The sequence below is a fragment of the Urocitellus parryii genome, chromosome 3 (genome assembly GCF_045843805.1).
Source record: "Urocitellus parryii isolate mUroPar1 chromosome 3, mUroPar1.hap1, whole genome shotgun sequence".
NCBI lineage: Eukaryota > Metazoa > Chordata > Mammalia > Rodentia > Sciuridae > Urocitellus > Urocitellus parryii.
This window is the reverse complement of record NC_135533.1, coordinates 180,275,448-180,296,207: the sequence shown is the minus strand read 5'-3', so window position 1 is coordinate 180,296,207 and position 20,760 is coordinate 180,275,448. Positions and strand designations below refer to the sequence as shown.

At 37.6% G+C, this 20,760-nt stretch overlaps 1 protein-coding gene across 1 annotated transcript in view; it reads left to right on the top strand.

The window, feature by feature from the left end:
- Nucleotides 1-20,760, top strand: part of Znf385d (zinc finger protein 385D) — a 285,620-nt gene that overhangs the window by 54,356 nt on the left and 210,504 nt on the right. The window contains exon 2 of the mRNA XM_026395925.2: nucleotides 20,448-20,590. Within this exon, the coding sequence (XP_026251710.1) occupies nucleotides 20,448-20,590 (143 nt within the window). The remainder of the gene's footprint in view (nucleotides 1-20,447; nucleotides 20,591-20,760) is intronic.

Genomic DNA, 20,760 nt, shown 5'->3' with positions numbered 1-20,760 from the left:
GATTAATAACCCTTGCAAATGTGTGCTTATTATACCATAAACATGACCTTTATAAGAACATTAGAAAAATCAAACTATGGATATGCCATGTCAGAGACTTTTTAAATGTCAGAAAATGCAATGCTTTTAAATTAATGTGATTTTATAATACTTAACTGTTGAGGGTATTTTTTTGAACTTTTATGAATTGGGGCACATATAGGTTCTTTAAAGGGTTGTGTCATTGAAATGGTCTGGGTTGGCTCACCTTTGATGCTGAAGAATTTAAAGCTACTGGAAAGAAAGGACGGAGAGCTCACTGTTTAGGTGTGGTACAACTAAGTTTGCCAAACATGTCAGCAATTCATTGCCTCAGTTTCCTCTGAGCTTCTGATCAGAAGAGAGGAGGGAGTAGTTGGAGAATGTTTGAGTTCAAAGAGAACTCCTAAACATGATGCTTTGAAGAACTAAGGTGCTAGTGAGTAGCAAGGTGTGCTTGGCAGTTGATGCAGGTGATCATGATATTTGTCTGTGAGCATGTATCTGGTTCCCTTGAGTCCAAGTTGGGACCCACATCATGCCTACACTGTTAGATTTCTACTGTTCTAGAATTGATTTCTAGAAACTCTGTAACATTGGCTTCTGATTTCATAGATCTAAAGTTCAGCACTGGTGTGGCTATATTCTCTGCTCAGGGCATCGTAAGGCTGAAATCGAGATGTTGGCTGGACTGAGTTCTCATCAGGAGAACATGGAGAAATCTTTCTCTGACCCTTATTGTTGCCAGAATTTACTTTCAGTGGTTGTAGAACTGAGATCTCTTTTTCCTTACTGTTGGCCTGGGGCAGTTCTTAGCACCTAGAGGCCACTGGCATTTTTTTGTGTCCTCCCTCTTCAAGACAGCAAGGGAAGGGCACTTTGAATCCTTGTGATTTTTGCAGCCAGCTTGAGAGTGTGTTTGCTTTTGAAAGTCTCACGTACTTTGTTTGCTCAGACCCACCCAGTCATATTGCATAATCTAATTACAGGAGTAATATCCACAGGTTTATAGCCCTGGGAGTGATGCAGGGTATGTACATCAGGAGGCAGGAAATCTTGGGGCCATCTTAGAATTTTGCTTAACACACCACATATAAGCATACCCATATTTGGGCCTTGGGTTTATCATTTCTATTTTCAATCTTCAGTGTTTTCAGCGGGTGGTCCCTGCACCAATAGCATCACCAATACCTCAGAATTTCTAAGAAATGCAAATTAGTAGCCCCTCATTCAAGAATCAATCAGAAGCTCTAAGGAAGGGCAGGGCTCAGCAGTGTGCATTGTACACAGCTCCCAAGGCATTTCCAGTGCTCACCAAAGTTTGAAAACCTATGTTCTAGATTAGGGTCAGCAAACCACAGCTGCTATCAGAGAGCTAAATCTGGTTGATGACTATTTTAGTAGATAAAATTTTATTGAAATACAGGCATAACCATTTTCTTACATATATATAATCCATGGCTGTTTTCACATTACAGTGACTGAGTTAGCAGTTGCAATACAGAACTTATCACCCATGAAACATAACATTATCTGGCCCTTTCTTAAAACAGTTTACCTGTTTCTGCTCAGATTGCTTAGATTCCATGCAATTCGAACTTGTTCTAATTTTGCACATCTTCCTTGTGAGTTCTACACAGTTGCATAAGAGACTTAAGAGTCTAATTCTCCTAACAAGGACCTACATTTGTCATCTATACTAGAGGCCCTGAAAGTATGTTCTTTCTTCCACACATGATTGCAGTTACAACTTTTTTTATCCGTCTTCTGCACTTTCACTCCTCTATTAGCTTTGTCTCTCAAGTGGACATTTGTGTACCATCTTGCCAATATTAGATATTAGTTGAAGCCTTTAAGACATCGTGCATCTCCCCTTTGGGAAAACATTACCACTACTATTGGCTTTACCAGTTTCTTCCTTTTCTTATTTGCCTCCTCTTTAATCATATCCACTTCTGTTTTGCATATTTTCCAGATGTGAACATCTTCCATGACTTATTAGACTCTGAACATATTTAGCCAATCTTTCTGGCACCTACATTAAACTAAAACAAAACAACAACAAAACCACTGAAGTCCTAAAACAGACCAAGGTTCAGCAATTTACTTTCGTTAGAGTTCTATATAATGATACATCTTCCAATTTTACCTTTGCTTGAAGTCCATTCCTTATTAAATACTCCTTTTTATGCAAAATCAGCCCAACAATTAGACTTTCTGTGGTTAATTTTCTCTTTTTGAAGCTGGCCTCAATGATGTCAGGCATTTGGCATGATGGATATTTTCACTGGCCTCTGATATTTCTCATTGGCTGACCAGTTGATTCTAACCTACGCGTAGTCTAGGTGCTCAGTTCTAAATTGTGCAGTACCTGACAAACCAATGAGTAAATCAATCTGTGAAATCTATTTTTTTTCTTCTTTTTATCACATTTAAGTTGATCCCTAGTCTTTATTTTCTGTTGTGGCATTAAAAACATACATAATTGTTTCTGTTTGCTTTTTTTTTTTTTTTTTTTTTGGTCTCTTGTGTTTCTTTTATCATTCTTAGTCTGGTTTCTTCCTGAAAACAAACTGTGTGTGTGTGTGTGTGTGTGTGTGTGTGTGTATCTCAAATATACGCAGACATGCTATTCTGTCTCCTAGGTTTCCATCTACCTACTTTATTTGTGGTGTATATTTGTAAGCTTGGTATTATGGATTTCTTTGAAGGACAGCCAGCTTTCCCAAGCTTGGCCCCTGGAGGTGTGCCCTGCCATTTCCTTCAGCAGATTAAAGTTTGCTTATTTGAAATATCTCATTACTGAAATAATCACTTTTAATTTACCAATTGTTCAGCGTTTAACTTTCCAGAAACATAATGAATAACATAATTTGTTCCATGCCAATCAAATTTATAGCCCATATGCCAAAATTGCATGTTTGTACTCATAGGGTATATTCACACGGCTTTCTGAATTTATGACTTAATTAAAATGAAAATAATGTTTTTTAAGAAGACTTATCTTACCATAATCGTATGGTATGAAGGAAGGACTACAGATATCTTGTAGCAGGAGAATACTCTTACATAAAAAACTGGGTTTATATCTATGACTGGAATTTATCAGTCAGTTGAGACCCAACTTGGATTAGCTAACTGAAAATGCAGTCCAAGACAATTCAAAATAGAAAAGAAAAATTAAAAAAATAAACGAAATGCAAAATATCTTCCTAGGTTTGTGGCAGTGACCATTGAGAGACTGTATTAAAACATGGTGGTTGTGGTTGTGGGGAAAACGGGACAGTAATATCATGAGCCTTCATGTAGGGATAGAGAAGAATGGATATTTCTGGGTTAAATTGTGTAGCATTTTGAATTTCGGTAGGGTATTTTTGAAAAAAAAAAAAAGAGCCAACTAAAATTTTTGCTGGACTAATTGACTTTTCCAACAATAGGCCCAACTGCCATATACAACTAGAATTTCCCTAATGCCAATATGCCACCTAAAACTCCTAAAATTTAGTGTCCATAATTCTATTTCATGTGAATAGTAGAATGTGTCACCTTTTGGTAAAATGTCAATCATTGTATATGGTACTGTTAATCAATCTTGTATGGCTCTTTGCAAAATGAAGTGGGTTTCAATCTATTTGAAAATATAGGGGGAAAGGACAAATTGAGGTCAACCAAAATTGTTTGGTTAATATGTGTTATTAGCAAATATTACTTATTTTCAGTCAATAGTTTAAAAGCGGGTTCATTTTACTAAATAAGAGGAAGCTGTAATTCCAAAGTAGAAGCTGGAAAGAAGAGCAATAGAAGGAAATGATTTGCTTATTTCTTTTCGATTGATTTCTTTTATCTTTATCCAAAGGGCTTGGAATCATACTTGTATTGAAACTCCCCTAGTGCACGGGGAGAGTAGACAATGAATAAATATTTGATGAATGTTTGTGAGAAAAAATGCAATAGCTATGAATTATATCTGAAAGGAGAGAAGGGTGAAGAGCACCTGAGAGAGAATAGGTGAGATGGGGGTAGGTAACGGAGAACCAGGCTAAAAGGGGATGGTGTGAATTGGGGTGTCTCCATTTTCGCACTGACAGAAAATAGTACTAATTCTTTCTGTCCCAGACTCCAAGACAATCAGCTATCATGTTTTGAGTATTCACCCTGTACTAAGCACTTAAGAATCTCTGTCCCATGCAATGTCTCACCAGATAATGAGGCTCTTACTGGTTACTTTCCAATTTAAAAAATAGAAATATTTCTGTGACTTGTCATCAACTATTTCAAGGGTGGGTATTTCCCTGTAGGATGCCTTTAGGGGCATTTTGCATACTTTTCAGGCTGTTTCAAAAGCAGTTCTTTGTAGGACAGGTGAGTCCTCTGCATATCAGATTTGGACATGATCATGTCCCTCATATTTTCCTCTTCCCTGACTCCTCCTTTGCTTCTGTTCAATTTCTCTTTTTAATTTTGTTTTCTGCGCCTACCACCTACAAAGCTCACACATAGAAAACAGGTGCCAATGGATATTTCACCTTCTTAATATGGAACAGTACTAATGAAGCCACATGTGGTTTGCCATTTCCCTTTCCTCTCTCAAGATAAGCATCAAAGCAAAGGTGCCTAATTTGTTCATTCATTTATTCACCCAAGATCACTTGAGTATACGTAATTTTTAAAGCACTGCATTAAGAACTACGGGGAGAAACAGATAAGGTGATAGAGACATGGACGCACTTTGAGAAAGTCAGAATCAAATAACTCTACTACTAAACAAAAGCAAGAACTATCAGATATACTGGTTAATGATCCAAACAACAGTGTCAATAAAATATATTCCATTCGTTTCACATTTTGCTAAAATAATATTGAATAAAGAAAACAATTTACTAGAATTTTATACTTACTTTATTTTTTTTTTCCACATAAGCCTTACATAAAATTTTGGGATTTGGGTATTTTATTCTTATTTTGTTGAAGGAGAAACTAAGTAGCTGCTAAGTTCCTTAGAACATGAAACTAGACGTTGGATGCAGGTTTATGAAGATGAAGCCTCTGTTCTCAACTACTTAAAATATTCTGTGAATGTGTGCAAACAATTTGACTGTGATGCCCAATGGGTGGGGAAACCAGAGTGCCTCAGCTAAATGTTGAAGGGCAGGGAGACATTGAAAAAAGGACTCAAATTTACAAAAATTTAGTGGGGGTGGGGGAAGACCCTCCAAACAGTTTTTTTTTTCCTTATCTTCGCTTTCTGAGGCCACCAAACGATATGAATGAGCAAGCGAAGGTCACACTGACATTGATAACATGGGAGGCAGTGATTTAGCAGTTGGAAGGCATCATGACTTCTGAAAACTATACGCAGGACTGACCAGAATCACTCGGGAAAATACAGGTCCAATTTCAGAAGCCTTGTTTCTTGGAGAATTTCTCTCCTCTCGGCAGGCATTCCTGCTCAAAGCAATTTGACTCATTCTGTTTTGTTCTTCCTTTGGGATTAATGTCCTTTCAAAAGCACAAAATAATCTTTACAGTTGAAGGCAAACAGCCCCATGGATTTGAAAAGACTGACTCTGGCTCCTGAGACTGTCTGTGTTCAGAACCCCTTCTCAGGTTTCCTTTTAGGGTTAGTAGTTGTTTTGTTTTTCCACCAAGCTTTTGGGATCACAGTGATTAGGTCACTCCGAAAACATATCAATGAAGAAGAATAGCTCTGAGGGAGCTGTATATCCTCAAAATATTCTCTCATATTTGAATCGGGAGGAAATCTCAGAAATGTTTTCTGAGATAGGTTCATTTCTTGCCAACACTAGCTGTTGCAGAAAGCCTAGGAATGGAAGTCTCCTGCTTATGTTGGAGCTTTCTGTGACCAAGATACCTGACAAAAACAACTTGGAGGAGGAAAGGTTTATTTGGGCTCACAGTTCCAGGAGTTTTTGTTCCATTTGCTTTGGGCCTGAGTGAGGCAGAAACATTATGGCAGCCACAAGCAGAGGAAGGAATTGGGGATAAGACATAATTCCCAAGACACACCCCAGTGGCCTACTTTTTTCCACCCTGCCACACCTGCCTACAGTTTCCACTTTCTCCCAGGAGTTCATTCAAATGACTCATCCATTATATGGATTTATCCACTAATGAGATTAGAGCTCTCAGGATCCAGTCACTTCCTGAAAGGCCCATCTCTGGACATGGCTGCACTGAGAACCTAGTCTTCAACACATGAGCTCTGAGGGAACATTAAAGATCCAAACCATAATCGGGAACAAGTGCAGATGATAAGTTATCCTCTTGGTCTGGGCAAGCATTGACAGAAAAGTCACATTCTCCCCTTGCCAGATTTTGATCCAAAGATGGCCGAACCTTTTGCCAAATGACTTGGTGTAAGGATACCATCAGTGTTAATCTACAGTCTGTTTCCTAAACCTTAGAGATGATTTCCTTGCATCTTTTTAGCCTGATGAGTGACAATAGTAGAGTTTAGAAGTCACTAAAGTTACCATGTTTAGGTCATATGGGGTATTTATGCAGGTGATAGCAAAGTCTGATCAACTGAACTAGTTACTGGTATGTGGTGTTAAGCAAGATTCATAGGCCAGCATAAATAGGATTAATTGATAATAGTATGTCCTCAGTACTAGAAAATTGAGTGATATCATGGATTCCTATCTTTGTATTATGGATACAATGAAAAGAATATAATTTTCCAAAGAGTAAAAAGTATTGAAATCAACCGACCTGTGTTTGCATACTTACTTTGAGTTAGCTGCTATAGCATACTTAATCTCAAGCTTATAGATTCTCAATTTCTACATCTAAACAGCTGAATTAAGAGTTGAGGTAAATATTGTGAAAATTAAAAGCCTGTGTATAATGTAAAGTGCTAAAAATTGGTAGTGGTTTCTTTTTTTATAGATTATCATTATTTGAAATTAGAATTGCCTTGAATAATTTAGTCTGTATAGTTCAACATATGCCAGGAGAGTGTTTCATATAATTACCAGAATATTTTACTCTCATTGTTAAGTAATTTCTAAGAGAAAAATTTAATTTAGGCCTTTGATTTTCTGAACTTCCAAATTCTAAGGAATGGTTAGGGCATGAGCTTCTAGTAAATTTACAGTAAAAGAAAAATCAGAGGCGATTTCTGTGACAGCCTATGTCAGTTGGTTAATTCTGCTCAGCTTGAGTTGAATAAAATGGATGAGAATTAGCTGTCAGGTCAAGGTGGATACGTGCCTCATGCCAAGTCAAGGATTTCTATATTTGAGACTGCAATTCACAAGAGGGTGAGACATGATGAAGTCAGCCAGAAAAACCTGTGTTCTCTCATTAACCTTAGCTTCTAATCTTGGACTTCTGGTCAGGGCTGGGATTCTCAGAGCTCAGGGGCCCTCCAAAAGGCCAGCTCTGATTTAGCCTGTAATGCTCATCATCTCGACTGACATGACTCCCAATGAGGACCACTCTCATTGATTGATTCTCTTTCATTTTAGTTTAGATGTAATCCTTGTGTTTAATTGCACTGTTTAAGAAGTCCTTTATTTCACCATGCTATGGAAATCTCTTCATGTTACCTGTGCTGCTTTTTGGTGATGGTTCCATAACGGTGGTATGAGGACTGTCTTCTTCCTGGGGCTAAAAGCAGTCTGTCTCTCTCTCTCTCTCTCTCTCTCTCTCTCTCTCTCTCTCTCTCTCAAAAGCAGTCTGTCTGTCTGTCTGTCTCTCTCTCTCTCTCTCTCTTTCTCTCTCTCTTTTTCCCCTGGATTGGTAAATCCTGTACCTGCTGTGTCCTGGCTATTTGAATATGAAAATTTAGGTCTCTTTCTCAGATGGAATTTCTGCTACTTTCAATCGCTCTCTCACTTTGGTGGGAAACAGAACTTGGTAAGTTTTAGGAGAGAGGTGTAACATGAAAGAATGTAGGCTGTGAAATCGGACATCTCCAGTTTCTAATTCTTTTTACCTCTTACCTTTTTACGAGGTGATTTATCTTTAGTAAAACAATCTCCCTAAGCCTCTGTTTCTTCACCTGTAAAATGAGAACAAGGATATCTTCATTATTTACATAAGTAATATATGTAAAACTGTCAAGCGCAGAACCTAGAATTATAAAGAGGGCTTGAAAGGATAGGATTTGTGAAAGTAAAGTAGGTCACGTGTACCTACCTTCTTGCTTACAGTCATTTAGTATGCATTTTATTTCTTTTCCACTTAAATCATTTTTGACATTCCACAATTACTACAACTCCATTAGTAACTGATTTTTACATTTTTGTCCCAAGGACTAAATGTTTCAGAATTAAAAGAAAATACAGAGTTAGGTTTGTTTTAAGCACGACCTGCCAGAAGAAACAATCACATTGATGCCGAGACTAAACAGAGCACATGTCAGCTCCACAGGGAATGTTCTTGAGGAAACTGAAATCACGATTTTTTTTTTTGCTATTATAAAGTTTGTAAGAATGTTCACCAAAGCAATATAAACCAGAACTCACAGTTCCTAAATGTTGGAAGGCACTGGGCGCTACAAATGCCAGGCATGTGCAAAGTAAAGGTTTTTTAAGACGGAGTGCAGTCTTCACTCGTCTTAATACATTTATTTAATTTGATAACAGTGATAGTTATTTCCAATAGTCACCCCATGCCAACAAGAGTCAGTTGTCCTAGCACTTTTATGTCATGGTCATTATGAAAGAAAATTGGATTTCAATGTGAAAAGAATGACACTGAAACATGGAATGAAATCATTCCGGATCAGATAAATGCTGTAGGAGATATTACCATTAAGTTCCATAGAATCAGTGATGATGATTGTGAATTTAGTTTCCACCTTGGTCTTCTAGACTATGCAGACAAAGTGAAAGGAAAAACTAAACCAATAATAAATTAATGCAAATGGAGTAAAAATCTGATACCATTGGATGAATGTGGTAGACATTATATAGGTTCAATTTACAATATGCTAGAGTACAAACCTTAGCAGAAACGAGCAAGAAAGAGGTAAAATTGCTTCTTGAATAATCCAGTGCCTTATAAGCAAGAGCCCTTTAGTATACATTAATTTGATTTTATTTGACAAAATTTTATTGAAACCAGCTTTGTGAGATATATATATATAATTTCAATTGTCTTTCATCAGGAGAATGACCATTTCTAAATAAGACGTAAATAGAAGAGTTCAGACTCTGGGAACATAATGTTGGGTGTCAAATCATGGCTCAATCACTTACTACTTGTATGATATTGAGCAAAGTTGAACAATTGTTTTGACTACTCAATGCTCCATTTCTACTCACAATGCTATTGAAGCATCAAAGGAGTTCTCCTATATGGAGTACCCAGCTCTCTGCCCAGTATGTAGGAGCAAAAAAGTTATGCTTTTATGCCCGTGGAGGCAAGGAGTCTTATTTACAAGATATATTCAAACTGGGCATGTTGGCACACATCTCTAGTCCAGAGTGACTTGAGGCAGAAAGGTCACAAGTTTGGGGGCCACCTGGGCAATGTAACTGATTCCCTCTTAAAATGAACCTAATAAAATAAAATAAAATGGGACTGGAGCTGTAGCTTAGGCTTAAAGTTCCCCTGGGTTCAGTGCCCAATACAAAATAATAATGATCATAATTACTTCAACTGAAATCTATGTTTTAAGATACTTGCATAGGAAAAACTTAATGAAACCCCCTAAAATTTTTATTTGGACCATTTGTAATAGTCAATAGTAGAAGCTTAATTGGTCTAAAAAAATGTTAAAATGTCCCTTGCCTTTTAGAAGGGCACTCCTATATAAGATCTTTGTTAATTCCCCTTTGCATTTCTAATTCTTCAAGGTACTTGCTAATTTTGAAATGGACACCATGTTAATTTGGGCATAACAGGAGAGGTTTTCAAAATCTCAGCAGGTTGTGGTTCAATTTCATTTGTTTATTTCTTTGTTCATCTATTTTCCCACCATCCATCTAATCCTAAAACAAGCAGGTACCAGGAACACTCCCCCCCCCAAAAAAAAAAAAAAAACAAAAACAACAGAGACATCTTCATATGTGGAGGCTGACACAGTAGTAAATACATCTAGTCCCGTACATCAATGGAAGCCTGTGTAAGGTAGATCCGGACACCAGAGAGAGAACCTGCTATTGATATGTCCAGGGAACACTTAGTAGAGGAAGTCATGCTTGAGCTGCATCCTGAAAGTAGATGATCTATTGTTTACTGTACTTTGATGTAGGTTTCATCTGGGTTACACCCTAGACAAACAAGGGTCAGTGTTCTGCCATGGGTTAAGGCAACATTCTGGGTTGAATTGCTCATTGAAATACAGCATTCCAAAAGTATGTTATGGAAAGTGAGTCAAACCAGAATACCAGAATACCCACTATCTGTAACTCTGAGACTTATTTTTCTCTAGTGATATATAGCCCTAGATTCCATCCCCAACACCACCTACGCACACACATGTGTGTGCGTAGGTGGTGTTAGGGATTGAACCCAGGGCTTCATACATGCCAAGCAGACACTTTACCACTGAGCCACATCCCCAGCCCTAGTGTCTTTTTTTTTTTTTTTAATTTTTTTTTTTTAATATTTATTTTTTAGTTCTCGGCGGACACAACATCTTTGTTTGTATGTGGTGCTGAGGATCGAACCCGGGCCGCACGCATGCCAAGCAAGCGCGCTACCGAATGAGCCACATCCCCAGCCCCAGCCCTAGTGTCTTATTCTTTAAGTTCCTGGTCAAAAGTTTCAAAAGAGTTGTCTCCACTAGTCTCCTTTATGAAACCCTCATCCAGCCCTTATCCTCCTCCAAAAAAATGACAACACTTAAATAACTCATTAAGGTCACCAAAAATCTCTCTGAGGTTAAATGTAACTTGGGGTCCTTCTGAAGCCCTGGATGAAGCTGGTCAACAACTTCTCCCTTTTGCCCAGTCCCTGGCATGGAGATGTTCCTACAGGGAAGTCCCAGTTGAGAGGCACACATCATGGATGGATCACCAAAAACACTATAGCATCTCTTTTCCTTTTGAAAGAGTGACATGACCAAAGCCTAGATATCCTGAGTAAAATTACTCTGAGAGACAGATGTAGCAAGGCAGCTTGACGCCCACATCAACTTGATTTAAACACTGAGCTGACTGTATTATGACTAAGCTTATTTGGTTAAATGCACGTTTTCTGTTAACACTCTCAAGAGTTATTAGATACTAATAAATATCCATTTGCCCCAGGATTGGCCCCTTTCTGCTTCTTTGGTTTGAAGATATGTTATCTATTTTATTCAAAACACTCACTTCTTACTTATTCTGGCATGATTTTTTTTTCCTTTTTAATTCGGATCACCCAAGTGATCATCATTGATCATGCATGAAGATACTTAGCTGGCCATTGTCATCTGTAGAGTAGACAACTAATGCTTTCTGATATGTTGCCAGCAGCTGTGGTTTCTGACAATAGCCCACATTTGGCTCTGAGAAAATATCCCTTCTCAATCCCAAAAGGTAAAGGCACCCAGGGGAAAGCAGGAGTTTCTCTCCTATCAGCATTGTGTTCTGAAATAGACTCGATTGAGCAGATTATCTGTAAATTATTTGTTGCCTGAGAATGTTGGTTTTGCACTGGAGTTGCTATGTTTAACAGACCCTTCTGTAATGATGGAGACGTTTGTGTTTGCAGTGTACCACTCAGTACTCTTTTAGCAACACGTGGTTATTGGACATTTGAAATGTGGCTAGTGTGACTGTGAGGCTGAATTTTTAATTTTACTTAATTAGAATATAAAATAGCCTCATGTGGCTAATAACTTCTACAGTGGGCATCTCAGTACTAGAGTACCTCTCTTATTAGTTATAATTGATTGTCTGAAATTAAATCTTTGGAAACTTGTCTTGAGAAATTTTTACATTTTTTTTTTTTTTTTTATATTTCATGTCACCTGCTTCTGATTGGACAGGAATTTTCCAGGCTATCCTTTCTGATCTCCTGTGAGGCAGATTATACAGTTCTGGATTATACAGTGCCTAACAGATGGGTTGAAGAATACAAGGATATTTGGTGTTCAGTGTTTAAAACTCCTTACCCTGGAACTGCTAACAGATAATCTGGAAATTATCCTGAATTAGTTAAAGAAGGGAGAGGATTCCATTTTTCTTCTAGGGAAGACTAGGTTTGGGATATTAAAAGCTGGACAATATCAGTATTTTGATTTAGATGATGGCATTCAACGACAATACTAATTCTTTCCTAACTTCCCTCCAGAATGAGTTTTGGGCTGAATTACTGGAATATTTAAACAGCTTAAAATAAATTAAGAATTTGGGCAAAGGGAGAACACACAGCACTTACATGTGTGTTTTTTTTTTTTTTTTTTCATGAGTAAATATCTGAATGCTGACCATTGACTCCTGCAAGTGTTTTTGAGTCAATGTTTCCAGAATGGTGTTCTAGTTTGCCCTGACTCATCCTTCGATTCTCACCTCATTCCTCCCTGTGGTCAAGAGCAGGCTGTGTGAGACAGCAGCCACCCTCCTGTGTGGCTTTGTGCTGCCAGCTTGTCCTAGAGGGATCTCATTTGGTTTTGACATTTGAGTTGATCTGCCAAGAGCAGATCACTTCAGGCCAACAAGGAGCTTCCTCCTGATGTAGAAGGTGCTAGATCATCTTTCCTAAACCTAGTGGGTGAATCAACAGTCCAAAACAGGCAAATAACAAAAGCCATGTGAGGGAAAAATTGGAACCTGGTCATGCTAAATTCAAATTTCATCTCAAAACAAGTTGACAGTTTTACTGTTCAGTTGAGAACAACATTTAAGCAAAGAGGTATTGAATGGGAGTTTGGGTCACTGAGGTTTGAGGAAGCATAGTAAACCCAGTTCTTCTAGACAAAAAGTAAAAAATCAATCTCAATGATAAAACCGCCCATTATGATCCCCAGCCAATAACCTTGAGTATTTGAAAGGCAGAAGAGATTACAACAACTACATATTTGTTTTTCTGATTAGGGAAAGAAATAATGAAGAATGTGAGCATGACAACTTCTGAAACAAATTTGATATCATATTGACAAAGCGAGCATGTTCCCATGGTAGATAAATATCAGTGGTCAATTCTGGATATTCCTTTATCATCTCTTTTATCTTTAAAAATAAATGTTCTTCCTCCCCCCCCCCCCCATCTTACAAGATTGCTGGTTTTAAAATATTTTGTTCTGGCTGCAAGGGAATTGGCTCGCTCAATTTTAAGAAAACCAGTTGGGTAGAATATTCTTTTCGTTGTTGTTATTATTAACTTAAAAGCTATTTGCATCAGTGCAGTGAAAATTGTTCAAGTTACTCAGGTTCTTTCAGTCAGATACTTTCTTCTTAGAGCTTTGGCTTTTGAATATGTAAATTGGATATTATCATAGATACCTGGCAGAATTTTGTGTTTTAAAGGAATTAAGGGGATACCAAGCTAATCCATGTTAATTACTCATTAGAGTTATCACTTCTACCCTGGCTGGCTGATTCTGCTAATTACAGCACTCTGCAGCCAATATTTGATCAAGTACAAGTTTTGCCTTGATATCCCCAATACATCATTTCTTTTTCCTTTAGAAATATCAGATCTGAATTTGCATTCGCTATTGCATAGTTTCCTGATTTCCTATAATGAGCTCCAATGTTGCCCAATGGAAATGGAAAATTCCAATTAAATTATTTAGAAGTGGATACAAATAGTTTTGTGTATCAAATTGAATTCTTATCAAAAGGAATAACTACTTAAAATCCAACATTACCTGTAATTCCAGCAACTTGGGAGGATCACGAGTTCAAAGCCAGCCTCAGCAAAAGTGAAGTGCTATGACACAAAATTCAAAAGGGTATACATGTTAAGACAACAAGAGACCAAAAAAAACATGACTACTAAATGCAATATGGTTTCCTGAAATGGATCCTGGATGGAGAAAGGATATTGGTAGAAAAAATAGTGAAAGTCAAAGTTCAGAGTTTCGTTAATAATAATAATGTACTGATATTGGTTTCTTGGTTTTAACCAATGTGCTGTGGTCATACAAGATGTTAGTATGCAGAAAAACTGGGTGAGGAAGTTATGGGAACTCTTTATATTATCTTTATAATTTTTCTATTAATTGAAAATTAATTTAAAATGAAAGGATTTTATCTTTTATTTCTACAATGCTGGAGATTGGACCCAGGGCCTCACACATTGCTAGGCAAGTGTTCTACCACTGGGCTCCACTCCAGCCCTGATTTTTTTTTTTTTTTTTTTTTTGTGTGTGTGTGGTGCTGGGGATTGAACCCTGGGCCTTGTGCAGGCAAGGTACTCTACCAGCTGAGCTATATCCCCAGCCCCTCATGTTTGTTTTTTAAAGGGCATACAGTGAAATGTTTCTCTCACCTTCATCCTTGGACCACTTAGTCCCCCAAAACAGAAAAAAAAAAAAAGTTACTTGTTTCAATTAATACTCAAAAGAAAATATCTATATTCTCTAAGTATCACTTCTCAAAACAAAGTATGTCTGCAATAAATTTCTAGAAGTGGAAAAAAAAAATAAGGCACTATGCAACTCAGTGAGAGCCTGTCTCTAAATAAAATCCGAACTAGATCTGGGGCTCAGTGGTAGAATGCCCCTGGTTTCAATCTGCTGTACCAAAAAAAAAAAAAAAAAAAAAAAAAAAATCAAGATTATGCAAAATGTTCTATATGCTTTTCAGTTATATATTAATATTTTGAGCTGCTTATTTTAATTGTAGCTTGTTGAAATATAGATTTCTTAATTTTAAAAACATTGGCACTTGAAATTGTACATATTTGGCACTCTGACATTTCAGTACATTTATACATTACATAAAACTCCCTTAGTTATCTTTTTTTTTTTGGTTAAAAAAACTCAAAAATCCTTCTAGCTTTTTCAAAGTATACAGCAAGCCATTTTTATTATTGTTATCTGTAGTCACTCTGCTGTGCAGTAGAATTCCAGAACTTATGTCTCCAACTACAACTGAATACCCAGTGATCAACCTCTCAATAATATATAGATAACTATATGTATTTCAATAAAGTCAAACATATATAGTTCGAGTGTATATACCTATGTGTGTGTGTATATATATATATATATATATATATATATATATACACACATATATATATGTATATATATAGTGTATTTATATGCATATATCTATAGATAAATTGATGGTGAAGGGGAAAAATGCTAAAGAGACTACAGAAATGATTTCTTCTCTTAGGAAATCAGCGATTTATGCTGTATGTGTGTGTATGCATGTGCGTGTGTAAATACATATACACACATATAATTGTGTGTGACTGTATGTATTTACCCAATCATATGCTGGTGTTAATTTTAAATGGCAGCAAGCCCTAATGATTTGGGGATATCAAAGGTGAAATCCTAGGTGGAGGTTGAAATTGAGATGAAGATTGAAGTTCAGCTGTCAGACAGGATGTCTGTGACTGTTCTATGAACTCTGGGTCAGTGCAGCAGTTTAAGGTTAAATCATGCCCCATGATGAAGAGCCCAAACCTCTTTCTGGAGGACCTCTTAGTGGGAGCACCCTTCTGGGGGAGCAAAATAAACAAAGGTAAGAATTTGAAGATTCTGGGGCTGGGGATGTGGCTCAAGCGGTAGCGCGCTCGCCTGGCATGCGTGCGGCCCGGGTTCGATCCTCAGCACCACATACCAACAAAGATGTTGTGTCCGCCGAGAACTAAAAAATAATAAATATTAAAAATTCTCTCTCTCTCTCTCTCTCTCTCTCTCTCTCTCTCTCTCTCTCCTCTCTCTCTCTCTCTTTAAAAAAAAAAATTTGAAGATTCTCTTAAAAGTATCTTGATTGACTGCTTTCAGAAGGCTTGAACAAGCTTTCTGGGAGGCTCTGATGTTCACTAAAAAAAGATATGCCTCACTTAGTGAGCATCTGTTGGCCAGGAGCTCTGCTAGGTGCTTCATATTCTTTTATATAATAAGCTTGAACTCACAACCGCTGGTTTAGAATTCCTATTTATCTGTGTAAATTATTAAAGTGAGCACTTCTGAATTTATGTGTTAAACTTGCTTTATGAAAATGTAAGCTCCTGAAGTGAATGTTACCTAAACCTCAGTCCTTGTCCCCAATGCCAATCCAATAATCAGAACAAGGTTTTGTGGGGAAAAAAATTAAATAAATAAAAGAAGAAGTTTTATTGCTTTGCCAGCAAAGGAGAAGCACAGGGGACTCCTGTCCCAGAGGCGGTGATTCTGCCCATCAGGGAAAAGAGAGAACTTTTAAAGAAGCTCTTCAAAGGCTACATTCCAGATGTTTCCTGACAAGGGGTCCCAGGTGAGCCTGAATGGCAGGTTGCTTGTTAATTTGGGAGATAGTCACTTCCTAGATCTTCCAGTGACATCTCCTTTATGTGGAGGACAGATAACTCTAAGTGATCTTCTTCCTTGCCCCCAGGTTATGGATGGGGAGTGGGAGAAGAGGAAAAGAAAAACAAGTCCTTTTAAAAATAAGCAGCAAGGGCTATATTCAAAGGTGAAGTGGACCACTGTCACCAATCTGTCTTTCTCAGTCTCTACTAACAAATATTTAGGATTTGGTTACTCCAGTACTTTTATCAACAGTAATACTTTGGTGAACATACAGCTTCCTGTGAATGCATTAAAGTGAATCTGATGTTTGCTCTGTAGTTCACTCTTTGCAACTGAACTTGTAAATATAGACTCACAGAAATGGGCATCATAAAGGGTGGGAGAAGAATTTAGTGAGCTTTAACAATCACTGTACTTCACCTTTTTTATTTTTATTACCCAACAGCTTGCTCAGTGTTAATAAGTATTCTATACTCGATAAATGTTTTTGGTTCGTTGACTTTTAATGTTTTTTAAATTTATTAACAAATTCTGTATAGACAGATAGAAATTACTCTGAAATCAGATTGTTTAAAATTTTTTTTGTTCATGCTGTATAAATTCGTAGGCAATGAAATATAGGGTACTAGGCATAGCATTTCAGATACAAAGCACATGATTCTACGTATGTCTCAATCTCTGCCCCATGGGGACTTTAAAATTAATAATATTAATGGACTGGGATTGTGGCTTAGTGGTAGAGTACTCCCCTAGCACGGGCGTATATTAATATTTCTAGAAATGTGAAATTTCTATGAGAATGATGCTGTTGGCAAACATGAAGAACTCTTCACCTGTAAAAATACCATTATACGTGTTCATGTTTATTGCCAGTAAGTTTATAATTGTGAAATAAATATATACATTCCTATCTTGTACACAAAAGTTTCTATTTAGAAAATTAAGGAAAAGAATAACTATCTACCCAAGGAGCATAGTTTAGTCTGTTTTGCAGATGAAACACATTTGCCAGTTTTGATTTTTGCACTATTTGCAAATAGTGTTCTTGTTGCAGAGTATGCACAGATTGATACAAGTAGAATATTTCAGGACTGATCTAGATTTGAAAAATGCAATGTTAGTTACAAGTAATTTTTAAGACCTAGCTTCAATTTTGTGCCTCCATATCACTGCTATAGATTTGGAGGTGAGCATCAATTTTAGAATAAAGCAATTCAGCATTTTACTTAGTTCATGAATCTTATACCCTGGTGTCATGTATCAAGTTCTTTTGGAAGGTGTCCTCTTGAGACTGTACTGGGGTGTGCTCTGGAGAACACTGTGCCGAGTGAGGGATACTGAAGAAGCAAGGGGAAATTGGACTGTGGTACAGTCAAAGCAGGGGCCTTAGACCACTCATCCTACTAGGAGCTTTAGAAGCTTCTGAGTTTCCTGACTTGAGGCAAAGGCAAAGCTATTAAATATTTGCACTCACCTGTCATTTCCTGAGGACAGCATTACATTTGCTCTGGAGGTCTACTTTGGGTGAGGGTTATCAGCCACCAACAAACACCCCAAGCATTTGAGGAATGAGTACTAGGGGCTGGGATGCTCTGGGAAGCACCTCAGAGGCACAGGCATTGCACCTGTATTTGCATAACAATGGGGGAAGTTCCACAGGTAATTGCCTTTTAAATTTCTCCCTTCAAAGGGTTGAGAGAAGATAGGCTCCTGTAGTTTTCCTGCAACTTTCCAAGGTTAAGTGAGTCTTGTTTATGTTTTCTTCCCCAGTGAAGTAAATTCCAGTTACAACATTGAGAGAGGACCTTGAAATATATGAATAGGTATAAATTAAGTATTTACCCTAGAGGAGATAAGGGGTAGATTAAATTAGCAATTAAATCAACATTTTAATTCTTTTTTCCTCACATTGAGCTACATACAAAGTAAGCTTTAACCATTAACTTCTTTGGAGATGGTAAACTAGGGGTGAGCTTAAAATGAAATAATTACTGAATATATTCCTGCTAAAATGAATTCTTATAATTTTAAGTATGGAATGTTTCTGTGGAATCAATGTAAAAAGGTAAAGAGTTTACCTTTTTTCTTTTTCTTTTTTTCTTCCTCTACATGATATTTTATGATGTTAGCCTTACCTAATTCGGTGATGTTAAAAATCAAGGTAATAAATGTACATTAATATTCTTTGATTCATGACACAAATGAATATAATTTAAAATTATTGAAGATCACACTATTTGTGGACATGTTAAATCATACTGTCAATTTCAACCAAAACTTGTTTCCTCAGTCTTCAAAAGAAGTACGAACCAAAAATTTATTTAGTTTAACTTTTATTAAAGAGAAACTTTTAAAAGCCAATACTAAACTCACAACAGTTCCATGACTCAAGTTTTATAGATGTCCTCACTAGAAAAGGGCATGCACCCACACTCACTATGCGACCAGGAGGACAGTAAAATAAGTTTATAGTGTACTCTAGAGAGTGTTGACTTGCTGTATTTTGCTTTTATCTCTGTTTGTTTTTAACATCTGTCCTCCATTTCCTTCCTTGTACTGTTTTTTGTTTTATTTTATTTATTTTTTTAATTGGTGTGCTGATTCACACTTAAGTCATTGGCCTTACTCTGGTTGAGGAATATTTCAAGAGGGAAGTTAAAACAGTGAGGAAAAAAAAATACTGTTTTTGTTAATTTGGCTCCAGCTGATTTTATACCTGGAAGCAGGAGAACTGATGGTTCTTGTATATGGTTAATTAAATCTTGAGCTGATGGCTTTTGTTATAGGTCTTAAGTCATCCACCTTGTTAGCAGAGCTTCTGCCCAGCAGGGTTAGGCTTCTCTGTAGGGAGTCCTTTCACAATATTTACTTTGTGCTCAGGTGACTGACTGAAGGCAGGAAGATGGTCCCTGTCCAAACTTGGCCAGGTTGTGAAATTTGAAAGACAATCAGTATGGGGACCTCCCTTGACTTTGTCTTAAAAACAAGATGGCAGGCAGTAAGTGGCATAGACAGGACCTTGTCCTCTTCCTCCAGTCTCTTAGAGTTCTTTTCTGTGAGGAAAGGAAAAATCTCACTGCGTTTTGTTTTCCTAATGCTTCTTGGATTCTCACCAGCGGGTTTTTATACAGTCTGTTGCTTGCCTCTCAGATTAGAAGAATGCTGGCATATTTTAACAGTTTCCTAGGATTCGAACAGCCTTTAATTAACAGCAAATTGATGTTTTGGAATGTTATCAAAACTTGGGAGACTGAACACGGAGGCCGAGCTTCCGTCCTACTAGCTTCTGAGTGACATGGAGTCCTAAAACAGGGGGCAAAGGTGCATGCAACCTTGCAAATAGCTGGCTGTCCACTGGTATGGCAAGGGGAGTGTCTTTGTTGATATAATATTCACATGGCCTGCTCATTGGTGCCCATGTAAATTCCACCTACTCCTGCCTGTGGTGGAGGCAGTTGTTGTTGAATACTCAGAGCTACAGGGGTGCTGAACAGCTCAGCCTTTTGCACTGGATTTGCTGTTTTTTAATCCTCCAGTTGCTGGGGCAGTAAGGTATGTTTGCCCGTGTTCACAGTTAAGTTTCTTTCTGGTGCCAGATTCATGTCATCTTACTACCAGAGTTTTGCATTGGCGGAAAAGAGCAGTTCTACTGAAATAACCTCTCAGATCTGAAGCCTCTTCTGAGTAGTAGGTTAGTGGTCAAAGAGGGACAGGCAAGCCAGCCATGGAGAGGGTTTCTTTTTGAATTCAGTGATCTTGGATTTGTTGCTGACCTGTTCCAGAGCTCTAGGCAGGAAAGGAAAAATGAGTTGGAGAGTTTGAAATATTGACCAATACTTGCATAACCAGACAATTATAATCCAAAGAAAAGAAGAGCTTGACATACTCCTACTGCCCAATGGCAGAACTGCTCACTGGCCAGTTCCCAACTGAGGTCAGCAGACTTCCATGTCTTTATTTTTTCCATGAAACTGGCTTCTTTTCTCTGGAGAGATGGTGGTGCTTTTTCCATGCCTGGTATCCCTGATCATTCTGTTTCTTTTCATCTCCACAGGTGGTACATGCCAGAGTCCTGCTCTCCCAGCCCTGGTCCGTCCACCAGCCCCTCCTTTGCAACCATCGCTGGATATTAAACCATTTCTTCCCTTTCCTCTTGACACTGCGGCTGCAGTCAACCTCTTCCCCAATTTTAATGCAGTAAGTACCACAACAAAACTTGCACCTATCAGAGCGATAGGTACTATAAAAACTTAAAGGCCGGGGGTGATTCAGTTTACAACCTCTTTTTTTGCTATATAGTTGATTTCATGACTTGTCTGAAAGCCATGGTAAACTTAATTGTCTGCCTGGTTATGTCAAATTCCCAG